This window comes from Engraulis encrasicolus, chromosome 20 (genome assembly GCF_034702125.1).
Source record: "Engraulis encrasicolus isolate BLACKSEA-1 chromosome 20, IST_EnEncr_1.0, whole genome shotgun sequence".
NCBI classification, from domain to species: domain Eukaryota; kingdom Metazoa; phylum Chordata; class Actinopteri; order Clupeiformes; family Engraulidae; genus Engraulis; species Engraulis encrasicolus.
The window spans coordinates 38,063,535-38,081,130 of NC_085876.1; the positions used below are offsets into that span (position 1 = coordinate 38,063,535).

At 43.6% G+C, this 17,596-nt stretch overlaps 1 protein-coding gene across 3 annotated transcripts in view; it reads right to left on the minus strand.

Annotated features, from left to right (window-relative positions):
- Window positions 1-937: 937 nt before the first annotated feature.
- The window catches only part of col22a1 (collagen, type XXII, alpha 1), a 131,223-nt gene continuing 114,564 nt past the window's right edge, over window positions 938-17,596 (minus strand). For all 3 annotated transcript variants that reach the window (XM_063185914.1, XM_063185913.1, XM_063185912.1), the window contains 17 exons: window positions 17,051-17,104; window positions 16,256-16,309; window positions 11,855-11,908; window positions 11,415-11,468; window positions 10,788-10,841; window positions 10,619-10,663; window positions 10,451-10,504; window positions 9,284-9,337; window positions 8,731-8,784; window positions 7,086-7,157; window positions 6,252-6,287; window positions 6,108-6,152; window positions 4,574-4,753; window positions 4,302-4,368; window positions 3,602-3,784; window positions 2,326-2,403; window positions 938-1,680 (listed from right to left, as the gene is read on the minus strand). In XM_063185914.1, the coding sequence (XP_063041984.1) occupies window positions 1,493-1,680; window positions 2,326-2,403; window positions 3,602-3,784; window positions 4,302-4,368; window positions 4,574-4,753; window positions 6,108-6,152; window positions 6,252-6,287; window positions 7,086-7,157; window positions 8,731-8,784; window positions 9,284-9,337; window positions 10,451-10,504; window positions 10,619-10,663; window positions 10,788-10,841; window positions 11,415-11,468; window positions 11,855-11,908; window positions 16,256-16,309; window positions 17,051-17,104 (1,326 nt within the window). In that variant the 3' untranslated portion in view covers window positions 938-1,492. The remainder of the gene's footprint in view (window positions 1,681-2,325; window positions 2,404-3,601; window positions 3,785-4,301; window positions 4,369-4,573; window positions 4,754-6,107; window positions 6,153-6,251; window positions 6,288-7,085; window positions 7,158-8,730; window positions 8,785-9,283; window positions 9,338-10,450; window positions 10,505-10,618; window positions 10,664-10,787; window positions 10,842-11,414; window positions 11,469-11,854; window positions 11,909-16,255; window positions 16,310-17,050; window positions 17,105-17,596) is intronic.

Sequence of the window (17,596 nt, forward strand, 5' to 3'; positions counted from 1 at the left end):
GTGTGTGTGTGCGCGTGAGTGTGAGTGTGAGGGTGAGGGTGTGTGTGTGCGTGCGTGTGTGTGTGTGTGTGTGTGTGTGTGTGTGTGTGTGTGTGTGTGTGTGTGTGTGTGTGTGTGTGCATGTGCATGTGCGTGTGTGTGTCTTCGTGTGTTTGTTGTTGTGCGTTTGGGGGGAACAAACTGTAAGAAAGACGCTCAAGAGTGAGTCATTTGCAGGCACATGTGGGTTTTCACTAATGATCTCACCAGCGTGGCTGAGCTGTCAATATGGCCAGAGCCATCTCTCCCACTGTTTATCCAGCAGACGGCACACTCGTCAATAACACAGAAAAAAAAAATCTAGTAGACACGTCCCCCAGACTTACTAGATAATTACTAGCTGAGTTGAGGACCTAAAAAAAGACCATCACCCAGCAGGCCTCCCTGCCTCCCTGCCTGCCTGCCTGCCTGCCTGCCTTGCTGTTCGCATCCCTAACAATGGATCAATTTTCTGCAAGGGCGTGATTGATGAGCTGCAGTTGGACTGTGCTGATTCCGATAGGATGGGCCAGCAGTGAGGGTCAGGGGAGTGTGTGTATATACGTGTGTGTGTGTGTGTCTGTGAATGTGTGTGTGTGTGTGTGTGTGTGTGTGTGTGTGTGTGTGTGTGTGTGTGTGTGTGTGTGTGTGTGTGTGTGTGTGTGTGTGTGTGTGTGTGTGTGTGTGTGTGTGTGTGTGTGTGTGTGTGTGTGTGCGTGCGTGTGTGTGTGTGTGTGTGTTGGTGGACCAGAAGATGGATGCTGCTATTACTCCATGGCTCTAGGAAACTCAAGGCAGAGAAGATTAACCTTCACTTCTCCCACACTTGTTGCCACGTTCGATGGCGGTAGATATAAGGACTTGGGAGCTCAACCTGATTAGGTACCTGGACTTTCATCCCTGATCGGAAAAGAAAAAGGAACTTGTGAATGTTTATTTTCTGCCAAAGCCTCTTTTGCTCACCACACACGCTCCCTAAAGGCATCCGCTCACAGCCAAACATACGTAGGTACAGTAAACAAACAAACAAACAAACAAATTGAACAAAAAAAAAAAAAAATCACAAACAAAAAAGCAACAGACATTACAAAAACCACAGATATTCTGACCCGCAGCACCATACGTCCCATACAACCTCCCACACTGAGGTTATTAAAGTGATGAATCTCGATTGGAAAAGTTCTTGGTTCACTGCAACACTGAGTTCATTGGCAGGCTGCTTTTCTCCTTCCTTAGGGGGCATATTGGGTAGAGGCGGGGTTGGGGGGTGTACATAAGTGAGCGAGTGGTGTTAAAGGTGGGGTTGCAGGTATGACATCACGTTGGGGGAACTACCCCAGGATTCTAAGGTTCTACATAGACTCCTATGAGCCTGCGGAACCCCCAACATGATGTCATAATAGTACATTTTCTTAAAATGGTTAACCTGCAACCCCTCCTTTTTAAGTGGTGAAAGCCCACCGCCCCTCCCCTATTACCCTTTAACGTTTTTGGGTCTGGGCACTGCCATGCTGGCGTAGAGGGCACACTGCGAGGGGTCGCACTGCCCGGGGGGACCTGGCGGGCCGGGTTGGCCGTGGACGCCGGGGTTGCCAGGTTCTCCCTGCGATCCCGCCGCGCCGGGCATGCCGTCCTTACCGTAGCCTGGCATACCGGGTGGGCCTGGGAGGGGCAACCATACAAAAAAACCAGGTCTCAGAAACAAGGTCTTTATGTGTGTGAAGCATGTTAAGACAACTCTCGAAGATAAAGACTAAGAATTAAGATGAAGAGTTATTGTAAATACCAAAATATTTGATTCATTACAATTATTGGTAGGGTTAAAGAAAATGAAACAACTTGAAAAGCTTGAAAAATGTGAACATCCCTTACCATCGAATGCTCGATGATAAAAACAATCCACAATTTATTAACAATTCAAGTTCTTTTGTTTCAGACATGTAAAAGTTTGTGATCTTTTACCTGACATGTTTCGACGGTGAAACTTCGACGGAGTCTTCAGCAGAGGGTCAAATGGATGTTGAAGTGTGACATGTTTTACAACACTTCAACATCCATGTGACCGCCTGATGAAAACCGAAGTTCCACAGTCTAAATATGTCAGGTAAAAGATAACAAACTTTTACATGTCTGAAACAAAATAATTTGAATTGTTAATATAACCTTAGGACAAAATGAACGTCATACATCTAATCTACAATTTAGCCGGATTAAACAGAGTGAACAGCAGGTATTATACTGCAGTTGTCCATACGCTTCTGTCATGGCAGTTAGTGTGTCTAATGTACTGTATGGTAAAGAACTTACCTATGGGACCAGTAGGACCTTGTTCACCGCGCTGGCCAATGCCGTCTTCTCCCTTGTCCCCCTTGGATCCCCTCTCACCTGTGGAGGTGACGGTGACAAACACAGAAACAGCACGGGGTCACGAGGGAACATGTAAAGGTCACGTCACATTTCAGCTCCAGCTGCTGTAAGATGTCACCAGTTCCCCATACAATGTGTCCCGTGGGAGTCCATAATGACTCATACGTGAAGGTCAGGGATGTTTTGCCGTTTCTGACTAAACTCGATGTGCAATTGCACATCTGAAGTCCCTGGGCGCTTAAAAGGGCAGCATTTCCCAGTGTCCTCTAGCTACATACTGTACATGACAATAATATACGGTTCTCTACAGCTGCCAATCCAAATCTATCCTATCCTATCCTATCCAATCTTATCCTATCCTATCCTAGTGTCCTATCCTATCCTAGTATCCCGTCATATCCTAGTATCCCATCCTAACCCATCCTATCCTATCCTATCCTATCCTATCCTATCCTATCAGCATCTGTATTAAACACATTTTATTAATGTAACAATGGCAAACCTCAACTTTGCAGCAAAGTGAGTCATAAACATTTTGCTAGCCACTCTTTCTATACTTAAACCTTTCAAGTTTTGCGAATGACCATTAGCTTTATAGCAAGGCCCACAGACATATGTCATTTGCAAGCCCTCGAAAAAGCGAACCACTTTGCAGACAGACAGGCTGACATTGAGTAGAGTTGCTGCTCACAACTAAAAGTGTGCATATGTTTCAATTAAATTCATGCTTGCTTGTTTTCATTTTTTTCTTATTTTTATATATCCATCCATCCATCCATCCATACATTCATTCATTAATTTATTCATTAATTCATAGGGTAGTCATGGGTAAGCGGTTAGCGCGCCAGACTTGTAGCCCAAAGGTTGTAAGACTCCCAACATGCCAGGTTGGTGGTGGGGGGAGTTATTAATCAGTGCTCTCCCCCATCTTCCTCCATGACTGAGGAACCCTGAGCATGTTACCGTCCCTGCTCCCTTGGGGTGCCATTGGGGGCTGCTCCCTTGCACAGGTAAGGCATAAATGCAATTTCGTTGAGCGCAGTGTGGACTTGAGTGCTGTGGAGTGCTGTGTCAGAATGTCAATGGAAGTTGGAGTTTCCCAGGTGGGATTTCAGTTTCACTTCATTTCACATTCAACCAATCAAACAACCAACCAATCAAGTCATCCATTCATTAATCACTCAACACGTCGTTGAGTAGTTCTGTCGTACTGTACCTTTAGGGCCCATGGGTCCCCGAATGCCATCCCCTCCCGGGGCACCAGGCATACCGGGCTCTCCTGGTGCGCCGGGTCGGCCACTGGTGCCATCTTTGCCCGGCGGTCCTGGAGGCCCGGGGCGACCCGCCGAACTCTTCACGTGGGTGGGCTGCATCTGGGCCATGAGGTAGGCCATCTTGACTGTGGCAGGGGAAGACATTACGGTGAAAAGTGGAAAAGATGTGCTTATCATACCATACTTGTTCTTCAAAGTTTTTTTTTAACTAGGTGCTGAATCCCACATAAAGTAGATGAACTGAGATCCCTTGATTTTTGCTTATTTATTTGTCAACAAACGTTTTGGGCTAACCACCCTCCTTCAGTCCTTAAGGGTGCTTAGCCAAAAACATTCGTGGGCGAATCTGAAGTGTTGTTCTTTACTTCTTGAAGACATTTCAGTAAAATGATGTTTGAATTCAGATTGTGCACCACACGTTTGGTATACAGACTGGGCTTTTACTGGTCAATGAAGGTCGTATGATGACTGGGTTCAAAGCATAAGCTACGCTCATATGCAGTGCCTCAGTTATGGAGTCCACTCGATCAAAGAATAAATATGGCATAGCCATACATTAAAATCCCACGAGGACTTACTTAAGTAATAAGCAAACTCTTTTGAGATTAGCATCTAAGAACACAGGTCATGCAGTAACCTTACCTTCAAGCTGTTTGGCTAGCTCTTCTTGGATGAGCCTTCGCATTGTTTCAATCGATGGTGATTCTCCCTATAGTTGATCAAGAGATTATCATGCATAAAATTAAATTTGTTTAAAATAATGTACCAACTGTATTACCTCATTGTTCACAATAATCAAGAAAATGTGTTAAATATAGAGCTGGTTCTAGCATTTTAATTTGCCTGTATAAAAAATATCTTTTTAAAATCACTTTTATTTAGTGTTGCTAGTAGTATTCTGGCGTCATACTCACCCGAGCACCAGGTTGACCGGGGTTTCCGGGGTTTCCGGGCGGACCGGAGGCTCCGGGCTCCCCTGGAGGACCTGACATTCCCATCATGCCCGTGTGTCCCTTCCTGCCGGGGGCCCCAGGGACTCCGGGCACACCGGGGTCGCCCGTCATGCCCTTGTCTCCCTTGAAACCTGCGTCGCCCTACATAACAGCACAGATCACACAGGTTAGACGAGCTCTCAATGCTTCTGTGATTTCTCAGCTTGGACTCAAGTTCATGAATGCATCTGTCTATGGACCTCTGTAAATATTTGTGTATCTGTATATTATCTAGTGCAGGGTTTCCCAAACTGTGGTGCGTGCACACCTGGGGGTGCGCGGCCTGTCACAAGGGGGTGCACGAGCTGAATAGAGCAATGGTGGATATGTGTGTTTTTTTATCCAACATTAATGAACGTCGGGTAGTTTTAATTGTTTGATGAATTGTACGCTTGAAGGATCCATCTGAAGTGTAATTTATAACTCCTAGACTTGTAATGCAACAAGTTCCATTGTAATGATGTCAGAAAAAATGTAATGTCGATGGGAAATGAGGATTGCCCAAAATGTGCGGCTGTGCAACATTCGCTTAGGGGGTGCGCGAACCCCATTGAAATGTAAAAGGGGGTGCGCAGGGGAAAAGTTTGGGAACCGCTGATTAGTGAGTAGTGACCAGAGTCACCCTACAGCACAGATCACACATGTATAGATACATACGTTTGCAATGGTTATGTCATTTAATTTAGTTTAGTTTAGCTTATTAGCTTTGAGCCATGTACAAGACAGTTCTAGTACCAGAGTTGGCTATAATTGTTTCTTGTCTTTTGATCAATAAAGAACATAATTATGTCAACATACATCTATCTACTGCAGTGATTCTCAAAGTGTGGTCCGGGGACCACTGGTGGTCTGCGACAGAGCTCAGGTGGTCCGCAAGATGATTTCTACTTTTCCAAGACATGCTAGCAGAAGGCTATATTTGTTACATTATTACAAAGTCAAACATGTCTGAAGTAATATGTTCACCATAATAAGACAGGCTTGTATATGTAAATAAAAACGAAGTGATCTGCATCAAATTTAGCGATGTCGAATTGGCACTTGTCAACTGTCAATTCAGTTGAGAGGTGGTCCCTGAACATTTTTTGGTGGGACAAAGTGGTCCTCGGTCTGAGAAAGTTTGAGAATCACTGATCTACTGTATGGGCAAGAGTCTAGCTTAATACATTTGTGCTGGGTTGATGGATGAAGGATAGGCGTATTGTTTATGTACTTATGTATTTATGAGTGTAACTTGTCCGTGGGTCCTGCATTGAATTATATGGAGTGTGAAGACAAAATTCCACTAAACGATAAATTAGATTTATCGGCAAAAAAAAGAGAAGAGAAAACTGCCCAAGCAAATTCTTAAAACAACGGAGGCCTGAAGATGGTTACATTAATGTGGAACTGACATTTGGGCAAACCATTTTATCTTTATTTTTACACATTCCACTGAAAGAATGAGATTTGTTACCTTGTCACCCTTTGATCCACGGTCCCCGGATTTGCCTGGAATTCCCTGCAAAAGGACAGCATTTTGTTACATCTTTGATAATCCATAAATTTAATAAATCAACAAACACTGTTCAATGACAAAGTAGTGTTGGCTTTTCCTTACCTGCTTTCCCTCTGGACCAATGGGACCAGCAGGGCCCTACACAAACACAAACACAAGCACAAACACAAACACAAACACATCAACATAAGAAAATTAGAATAAGCAAAAAAGGCCATTATCGCCCATTTAGTTGATGTTGCACCTCAAATAACGCTTCATAGACGCTTAAAATCATGGTTTACCCTGTGAAAAGAACTTGTGCTGTGGTGGAGACCCATTCAGCACACTTAAAACATTTGTTCAAGTCAGCGCCTAGTTCTAAACTGATTTTCAATCCAAATGTTCCTCAACCATTCGCTAATGTCCCCAATGATAACCGGTTTGCATAAACTACGTACAGGTACCATTAGTTGCCAAGTTTGGTCAAGATTTCATCATTAACTCGTACTTGGACAAATGAGACAATATTGTGACTGATCAGGAATAGGAGATAAAGATAAGATAAGATAAGATAAACTTGCATTGTCTGTTTTCACAGAAATTTGTCTTGCATGACACTTCTCCACAATCCACATGTAAATGCACATTAAAGACACACAAAACACAACATGGCCTATAGTCTAGTCGTCTAGGTCCATAAGCTGTTAGGGCAGCACAGTCCAATAAAAGTTTAAAAAGTTACCAAGTTAAGTTACTAAAAATAAGTTTCTAAAAGTTACTAGAAAAAGAGTTAATAAGTTACTAATTAAGTCACTAAAAAAATATATATATAATAATTACATAATACTGTACATGGAATGGCAGGATGTAAAGAGAGGTTCTATCTCTACATGTGTAATTTGCATTAAAAACAAATGAACATTCTGTCAAACAAATAGAAATGCATAAACGTACCGAGGGCCCTTTAGGACCAGGGAATCCTGGCAGTCCTGGCCCTCCATTTTCTCCCTTATTTCCGGCCTGACCCTGTAGGCGAAAGATGGTGAAAAATAAATAAACAAACCCCTGATAAGGAAGGAAGGCAGGTGTGCAGGAGGGGACTTTTTCCATTTCTCGTTTGTACATGGCTTACGCTATGGCTTCCTGTGCAGTACAGGAAAGAAATCACAGCATGGGATTTGCTGAGCTTAATATTTATCAGACAAGTCCTGTGAGCATGGGCTGTGTGTGTGTGTGTGTGTGTGTGTGTGTGTGTGTGTGTGTGTGTGTGTGTGTGTGTGTGTGTGTTTGTGTGTGTGTGTGTGTGTGTGTGTGTGTGTGTGTGTGTGTGTGTGTGTGTGTGTGTGTGTGTGTGTGTGTGTGTGTGTGTGTGTGTGCATGCTGCCAATTGGAAAAAAGATTAGAAGGTAGGGAAATGGTTGTAAGGTAAGTGAAAAGCTATGAGATTATCTTTCATACATCATATACGTACGTACAGTGCAGTACACAGGATGTCTGCACCTGAGCAAATTTATTCAACATCACACAGATGGCTCAGCCAGAAAACTTTTAAACATGAAATAGACGTTCTCTGCATGTCTTACAAGGTTTTGGCATTTGTGATTCATTACAGCATACACATAGTACACTCTTTTTAAATTTCATTCATTCATTCATTCATTCATTCATTCATTCATTCATTCATTCATTCATTCATTCATTCATTCACTGAATGTCCTTGGAGTGAATTTGATTTTACATGATGTTCTAAATTAAGTCCTCTTCCTTCCTAACCTTGACTAGCCTGGCGACACCATCTTATGTACTCCACCCAAAGATTTTGGCTCCGCACCTAGTCTGGCGAAACCCTCCTAGCTCTGTTCGCTCACTGTTTAGCCAATCAGCAAACAGTTGAGAGTGGTGACGCAGAACTCACCCATAAAGTCTGTTACTGATTGGTTAAGGCAACACTATTCACACTTTTGTTTTGTTATTTGAATGCTTTTGCAACACTATATCATAACAGCATGCTAATAAAGCACAATATGTGTTTTAATTTGAATTCAGAACTCCAATGAATTTAAATGGCAGAGTAAGATCAGACCATCTTCCACCCTCCACGGAGACCTCTTAGCTTTTGCCAGACTGTTTCACGGAGTCAATAGTCGGCTTTCGCCCAGGCTAGACCTTGACCAGGACATACTTGAAGATTGTAATTGCATCCCCCTCTCGCAGTACAGTATCTCATTGTAGACAATACTGTTATACAACACATTCACAACAGAATGACACCGCATTGATGTAACATCAGAGAAGGGGATATTAAGAGTTCACACATTACTGAATGACGCGATCCCCATACCAGCACTGTCAGAGCAAACAGTTAATTAGGGAGACAGACAGAGGTGCTGGAGGAGCCCCATCACTTACAGGAGTGTCTGATGCTACTCCTGTGTGTGTGTGTGTGTGTGTGTGTGTGTGTGTGTGTGTGTGTGTGTGTGTGTGTGTGTGTGTGTGTGTGTGTGTGTGTGTGTGTGTGTGTGTGTGTGTGTGTGTGTGCGTGTATGTGTGTGTGTGTGTGTGTGTGTGTGTGTGTGTGTGTGTGTGTTTCATCACTTACAGGAGTGCCTGGAGGGCCCTTGTTTCCTGATGGTCCTGGCTCTCCAGGTGAACCCTGTGAGAAGAAGATATATTTATTACCACATGGCACTGATGAATCATACTGTATAAGACTGTGTGTGTATGTGTGCTTGTCTGTGTGTGTTTGTCTGAGAGAGGGGGGGGGGGGGGGGGGGGGGGGGGGAGGGGGGGTGGGGGGGGGGGGGGGGGGGGGGGGGAGGGGGGGGGGGGGGGGGGGGGGGGGGGGGGGGGGGGGGGGGGGGGGGGGGGGGGGGGGGGGGGGGGGGGGGGGGGGGGGGGGGGAGAGAGTTATATACCTGTATATAGATAGAGTAGAGAAGAATGAGAATGTGATAGAGAAGTGAGTGAGTAAAGAAATAAAAAAGAGTCAGAGCAGTAGAGAGAGAGAAAGAGAAAGAGAGAGAGAGATACAAACAGAAACACGAGGCTGATGGGAAGATGGACGGACGGACAGCCAGAGTAACAAAGTGGTTGCATGTCTGCATGGCACAGAAGGTGTTTGTGGGCAGTTGCTTGTGAGTGTAATATCTGACCCGCTCTCCTCTTGGTCCAGGTGTTCCCTCCTGTCCTGGAGTTCCTGCACTGCCCTAAAGCAAGACAATCACACATAACGTCAACATACTAGACCCCGTCCATATTATTGAGGATACATCTGGAAACGCATAATAATGTATCTGTTTACACCTCCTGTCCACACTAATACAGCAAATTCAAAGGCATAAAACACATATTGAAAACAAGGGTATAGAAAACGCTGGCTTAACAAATATTGATAGAGTGGATGCAGATCGTCTTAACAATGGATACGTGTATTCATATTTATCTGGCTTAATGTGATCATGGCCTTAGACTTAGATAGTACTTGTCGCACATCATTATAACAATATTATTCTGTCCGTTTCTTCCTGACATGGTTATATCAGTCCCACACTAGTAGCGCATTCAGGCCGACTGAGAACCAGGTGCCCGTTCCCGCACCTAATCGCGAACCGGCGGTCGTGTTCACACCAAAGATTTTAGCGTTCGCGAACCAGAAAGTTGGTTCGCAATGCAAACCGCAAAATACTACGTTATTCTCCGCGAACCGTGACGACAGCGTGGCCGTCAGCAGGTTCATCCGGGTAATACAGTCACTTGCGGAAGAAGTTCAGAGCCCGGTATGAACACAGGCGGTTGGCAGATAAGCCCTTTAGTGCTGACCGTAACTGGTGCAGGCACCGGCACCAGCTCCGTTCTGGTCGGCCTGAAAGCCCTATAGGTGTCACTTCCTGACAGTGTAACACCACATTGTAAGTGCTACACCACTGCTGATGATGATTAAACAATTAAAGGGCAGTCATGGGTACGCGGTTAAGGTGTCAGACTTGTAGCCGAAAGACTGCCAGTTTGACTCCGGACCCGGCAGGTTGGTGGGGGGAGTAATTAAGCAGTATTCTCCCCCAACCTCCTCCATGACTGAGGTACCCTGCATGGTACCGTCCCGCCGCATTGCTTCCTCTCAGGCGCCATTTGGATGCTTGCAGGGGTGAGGTATAAATGCTATTATGTTGTATGCAGTGTGCACTTGTGTGCTGTGGAGTTCTGTGTCACAATGACAGTGGGAGTTGGAGTTTCAGAGTTGGGCTTTCACTTTCCCTGAAGATGTAAAGCACATCAGAGATGAAGAAAAGCCCCTTTAAGCATTTTCATGTAATACTAACATCTTTGCCTGGTTGTCCTGGTCTTCCGTTGGTACCCGCCTTTCCGTCTTCTCCCTGAAGAAAAGAAGAACATGAACATGAAATTGATGACAGTTTAGAATACAATAAAAAAAACTGAAACTCAAAACATTTCAGGTCTAATTTTACAGCTTTTTCTTGGTAACACACCTTTGATCCCGGAGGTCCTGGTTCACCTCTGTGTCCCTTGAATCCCTGTTAAGAAAACACAACAAAACAACAAGGTAGCTGATTGGTTGAGAAACTTCAGGTTCTTGATAGGCAAGATACGACCCCAACAATCTCCACTTTTACCCACAATCCCCCACTGCAAACTTACAGGAGCTCCTCTCAGTCCATTTTGTCCTGGTTGTCCTGGCTCGCCTTGCTTGCCCTGAGAAGAACACCATAATTACAGAACAAATAGTAAAATACAGTCACAAAAAAAGACAAACATACTCCCTAATGGATACAAGGTCTCTTAAAAGAATATTTGTTTTCATTATTTTTTATCTTGAGTGTTTTTTACCTAGGCCTTGGCCTAGGGACACACATTTTATCAAACGGATGAAGCTGAGCCACGAGACGATGACAGCTGCCTCCTGAGGGAACATTTGCTGCCATCAAACATGAAGGCTCAGATAAATAGCTAATATGTTTTCTCTTTTTTTTGCTTTTTTATTGCAACGAAATGACATACGTACATCAAAAATGTTCAGACTATTGACAATAGCTTCATTCAACAGTGTTCATTCAACATTCTGAGCACACTCTCTATATACTACATGTTATGTCCATCTTACTAGCCAAACACACATTAACTAATCAGTCAAAGTGGCTAGTAAAGTTTTATTGTCTTTTAGACAAACTGAATTTTCACCAGCTTTCACCGATTGGTAGGTGTTAATTTAGAGCTCTGGCAGTCACCATCTAACGTGCTATGTTGAGGGTGCCCTTGTGTACTCACGGATTCTCCTTGTTCTCCCGGTCGGCCGTCTTTGCCCTGCTTGCCTGGAGCACCCTTTCAGAAACACAATAACAACCCCAAGTCACAATGTATTATTAAAGGCCCTGTGCACGGTCAGAGTCTTGTAGTGGTAATGACGTTTCTTTCAATGACTATTCCAATGTTTCAGTTTGGGTTTGGGTTTCCATCATCCAACTATGACAACAGTCTGCATGACTACTGACACTGGATACAAAATATAGTTCAATGGTAATCAACTACCGTACATATGCATGCATTCAAGTTAATAAAGGATCTAAGATTCAGCAGCATGACTGAGTAGTGTAAGCCATAGTCACTAAGTGTTCGGAAACCCAAACAAACAAACTCAGCCAAACAAACAAATTCACATACAGTATACAGTAAGGGTGACTACAACCATTAAAGCATCTGTGTCTTACCTGTAGTCCAGGAAGACCTGGGGGTCCCTGGATTCCCTTTCCACCTTCCTTGCCCTAGAAAAAAAGACAAACAAAACAAAAACAACTTAAAGATCCTACAATCTTCATTGACACACCTCAAAAGAACTCCATGGGTTCCATTGATTGAACCCGGTCATTAACCTGGCCAGATGAGACTAGCGGATTTTTGGGTCCTGCATTTGGCAGGCTATTACATTCGCTATACAAGACTTGAGGCCATCAGTTCCCCACTGATACGGCAATCTCTCAATCTAACCCGTGCTCTCCTCCATCTTGCCTCCCATGATAGAGGTGTCCCGTGTTAATGGCACTAGAAGCTGCTCCCAGGGTGCAGTTCTCATGGCTTCCCACAGCTCAATACACTATGTGATGGATTCTGTCCAATTTATGGCAAGAACATATTTTTGTGCGCTGCAATATGTAGGGATGCAAACAATTAATCGATTAATCGACTTTAATCGATGAATGCATTAATCGATGAATGCATCAATGCATTAAAAAACATTAATCGCAATTAATCGACAATTCAACTGATAAGAGACCCAGGTGAAATGGGCATGTGAAGAGTGTGTGTGAAGAGGGCTGTGAATAGTGGGAATATTTAAATCACCTTTGGATTAAAGAATTGAAATAGAATTAATTTAAATGTGGTATTTTATCTGAATTTTTAATTACATTTTTTAGATTTAGTAGTTTTTTTCCGAGAAACATTGAGATTTGGGGGGGGAAACGCTGCTTATCAATTAATCGTAAGTCGATCGATAAGGCTATCAACTAATGATTAATGATTAATTAATCGATAATTTGCATCCCTAGTAATATGTTATGTGATCACGAGTGGCTGGAAAAGTGAATAGTCTGTGAAGATTCGTATTCATCCAGATTACTTTACATTACATAACACTTACAGGGAAGTCACGGTGTTCCGTACAGCGCCACCTCGCAGAATGGCGTTTCTGCAATCGAAACAATGCCATTTGGTGTGATGACAACCATTATGAATGGCCTACACAGTCTCACCCCAAGTAGTCAATTTTTGACTACTCAATTTTTGACACCCCAAGACTGCAATTTTTGACGTCTTGGGTATTCCTTCCACGTCACATTTTGACTATGTCCTCAAAGGCGCCCCCTTGTGGCAGCATAACGTCATTGAGGTTAGGTTTAGGAATAGGTTTAGGGTTAGGCCACATAGTCAAAATGTGACGTGGAAGGAATACCCAAGACGTCAAAAATTGCCGTCTGGTCCAAGGTAGTCAGAAATTGACTACTTGGGGTGAGACTGCGTTGAAATGGCTCATGTGAAAGAGGAGGTTGTTGTCTTAAAAATAATGCCACATCGGCTTACTGTGGAATATTGTAGTTAATGCATGGGTTGATTATTTGCGTCAAGTGCCGGTTAGCCATGAGTGGCTAGCTTCCGTCGGCCTGAACAAATAAGTAACAGTATTCCGTACACCTGGTTTACCTTAAAATGGCGCATTATCAATGATTTTCATGCAATTACAATGTTGGTGTGTTTGTTTGTTGTCAAACTATCCCCTCAAAACAGAGTTTGAATAACTACAACACGGTAAAGATAACTTTGAAGGCAGCATGCATGCTAGCCGGAAGTAGCTTGTTGCAACCTTATTGCAACAAGCTACATTGCAGCCAAGAACGGCACTTCCATACGCAGTTGCGATGTTATTTTTGCCGTGTTATATTCACTTTAACTCTTCATGGAAGGGATAACAATTAGTTTAGCACTTCTCAAACACATAGACATTAGATCGTGCATGAAAGCCATTGGTAATGCACCGTTTTAATGTAATTAAGTTGTACGGAGTACTGTTACTTATTTGGTCAGATGTGTCCGGACTACTGTTACATTTTTGATTCAAATCAATGAACCCATACATTAAAGCGATGGTTCGGAGTAGAATCACCCTAATGCCATTTGAACCGTGACACCCATCCACCTTTACACCCGAAGTGTTTTCTGCCGCAGGCTTACATCAACAGAGTTGCCGTGTTATTCGATGTTTATTCCGGATAGCTTGACTCAAGCGCATATGGATCCTGGGCACCGTCTCCAAACTTTCCCCACAAAAATAACATGTCATGACACCAAACTTCTACAGTATAACAAATGTGGTTTGTACTCAAAAAAAAGATGAATTTGAAACTTTGTACATAGTCCAGGAGTTTATTAGTAACAACACACGAGACGATTAGCTTTTCTGCTGCTAAACATCCGTCGACGTCACTTCCTCCATCTGGGACTTTGTTGATGGAAACAAATAAGTCCGGAAGGCGGAAAACTCAAAAAGACAGCTTGCGCTACAACTAGAAATTAACCACTTCGGATTTAAATTTTACCACGTTTAATAAATAGAAGATGATGCCACACTCGTGCATATATCCTGGCTGTGGACTAAAACACAAACCTTACAATAAAGAAAGTTTCCATGAACTGCCGTACAGACATGATGACCAGGAACTTCTACAGCAGTGGATGATTGTTTTGAATATGGACATTACGACGCCGGTCGAGACGCTGAAGAAAAAGCGCTATCGTGTCTGTAGTAGACATTTCGACAAGGACGATTTCATCCAACCTACGACTGTCAAGGAGAACAGGGTGCAGCGAGTGAGAGTACAGCTAAAAAAATATGCCATTCCACGAGTGGGGCCACCGGCGACAGGAACAGTGGAGGTAAGTTTACTATTCCATGCTGGCAGTGTATTCTTCCATTCTTGTGTATTTTAATGGCAGCAAAAAATGGTCCAGTCCTTGGCTATCTGGCTATGTGTCGGCAATCGCTTCCGGCAATATTATGCCATGCTGTGGACAGTCCCAGCTGGAGGAAGTGACGTCAACGGATGTTTAGCAGCAGAAAAGCTAATCGTCTCGTGTGTTGTTACTAATAAACTCCTGGACTATGTACAAAGTTTCAAATTCATCTTTTTGTGAGTACAAACCACATTTGTTATACTGTAGAAGTTTGGTGTCATGACATGTTATTTTTGTGGGGAAAGTTTGGACGGTGCCCAGGATCCATATGCGCTTGAGTCAAGCTATCCAGAATAAACATCGAATAACACGGCAACTCTGTTGATGTAAGCCTGCGGCAGAAAACACTTCGGGTGTAAAGGTGGATGGGTGTCACGGTTCAAATGGCATTAGGGTGATTCTACTCCGAACCATCGCTTTAACCACCGCAATTCTAGTTGATCTTATTTTGAAGACGACAACCTCCTCTTTCAAATGAGCTATACAATAGGTGTGATGGTTGTCATCACACTGAAAAGTTTGTTTTAATTGCGAAAACGGCATTCTGCGAGGAGGCGCCGTACAGAACACTGTGACTTCCCTGTAGCTGACACTTTTATCCACGATCCACTTTTATTATTTGGTCATTGTGTGACACCAGTGAAGTTGAAAGTTGAGCAGAACTGTTGAATAGTTTATCCTGTCCTGTCCTGCCTATTGTCATGTCATGTATGTTATATCTAGGTGTGTATTGTATGTGTTAAATCTTTGCTTTTATCATGTCATAGGCAATACAACCTGCCTGATGTGTATCTTACTTGCTGACAAAAAAAATCCCCATTGGGGATAATAAAGTTTCTAACTAACTTATCCAAAGCAACTGCCAGATATTACAGGGTATTGGGTACAGTCCCTGGAGCAATGAGGGGTTATAGGTGCCTTGCATAAGGGCACTTCAGCCATGGATGGAGATAGGGAGTAGTTCAGGTGAGGATTGAACCTGCAACCCTGTGATTTAAAATCCAACTCCCTAAATACACCACAGCTGCCCCATGCCACCATGCCCCCCATCCAGATCCATCTTATCTAAAGAGTTAACTGTAGCTGTAAGAAACTGGACTTCTTCTGAAATCCTCAAGCTCAAAGACATATTCCAGTTGCTTACAGCTAAACTCCTTGAAGTCTACAAGTAATGGTACTGACTTTCACATTTTCCATTTTGCTAGAAAGTCCCTGAGGCCATCAATTCTCTCTCTCTCTCTCTCTCTCTCTCTCTCTCTCTCTCTCTCTCTCTCTCTCTCTCTCTCTCTCTCTCTCTCTCTCTCCCTGAATGAGGTGTGCTGAGCATGGCAAAAAATCCTCACATACTGCTCCCTGGACGCCATTGTGACTGCTCACAATTCACAATTTCACCTGCCTTTGTATCGCGTTTTCAACTTTCACTAGAAAAGACCTGAGGCGATCAATTCTCCAATTGATCTGGCCTCCCCTTGGCCTCCCCCTAACCCACTCCGACACACACACACACACACACACACACACACACACACACACACACACACACACACACACACACACACACACACACACACACACACACACACACACACACACACTCCTATTACCTTCTCTCCTGGGGGCCCTGGGGGTCCGACGGGGCCTGGATTTCCATCAGCGCCCTGCAACACAGAACCACACAGGTGTCATATAACTCACCATGGACCAGGCCTGCACTTCTATGAATATGGATGAGTCTATTTACATTCAAATGAAGTGATGGCAACTACAGGGGGAAGGAAGACATGTGATATATGATAATATGAAGGTAGACCTTACATAAAACAGATATGGACCTTCAGTATAGAATATAAGCAAGGACATATAATTGATGAAGTTAAGGACTCTTCAGGTTTTTCTTAGTTATAAGACCAAAACATGTTGGGGTAAGCGCATATTACTTTTTCAATTCATCTCCTTTATGTAAAATCCCGCACCCAGTTAAAACTTTAAAGATCAAGTAACAGGCGATGGTGTGAGCATGCCTTTTCTACCTCTCACGAACAAAGACTCACATGGATAAAGAGCTCAACATCGATGACCCTTGATTTGTTGCGCTGCATGTCTTTTTTTGCCTCTGCGAACTGTCAAATCCTCATCTAATCGGCATCTGAGGCCACAAAGCAACTATGGCACACTGGCAAGCACCTAATCAAGCTGTTACCATTAATATGTGTCGATGGGAACAGGTGTTTCACACCAGGCAATAATGCCGTGATTAATGCTTATGAGCCCCAGCCAGTGGGTTTCTGCGATGTTTCTCTGATGTTTTTTTTAATCGTTTTTAAGATGTGATGAATGTGACACGACATGAAAGCAAGCAAGGCAATGCAAAAGTCTAAAGCCTTAAATGAAACACTCACAGCTGGACCCGTTTGGCCAGTGGCTCCTGGGTATCCTGGAGGTCCGGCTGGTCCCTGCAAAATAAACACGCACGAACATTCACACAAATGCACACGCACGCACACGCACGCACGCACGCACACACACACACACACACACACACACACACACACACACACACACACACACACACACACACACACACACACACACACACACACACACACACACACAAGCACACACGCACACACACACACACACACACACACACACACGTGTGAGAGCCAGACTCTTACTCAGTATAACGTAGACACTAAAGACTGGGAGATTTACAATACTGGGGTGCATTTCTCGAAGCCAAAGTTGCTTACTACATTAGCTACTGTTGTTTTCAATGCATTTTCTCATTGGCAACTACGGAAGTTGCTAACAGGCTAACAACTTCTCTTTTGAGAAATGCACCCCTGTACTGTATGTACTGTACTGTTGACTCTCATCAAAACACTCTACGCTCATTCCTGGTCAAATTATTCTGGTAAAAGCAAAAGCATATTCTTTTAACAATA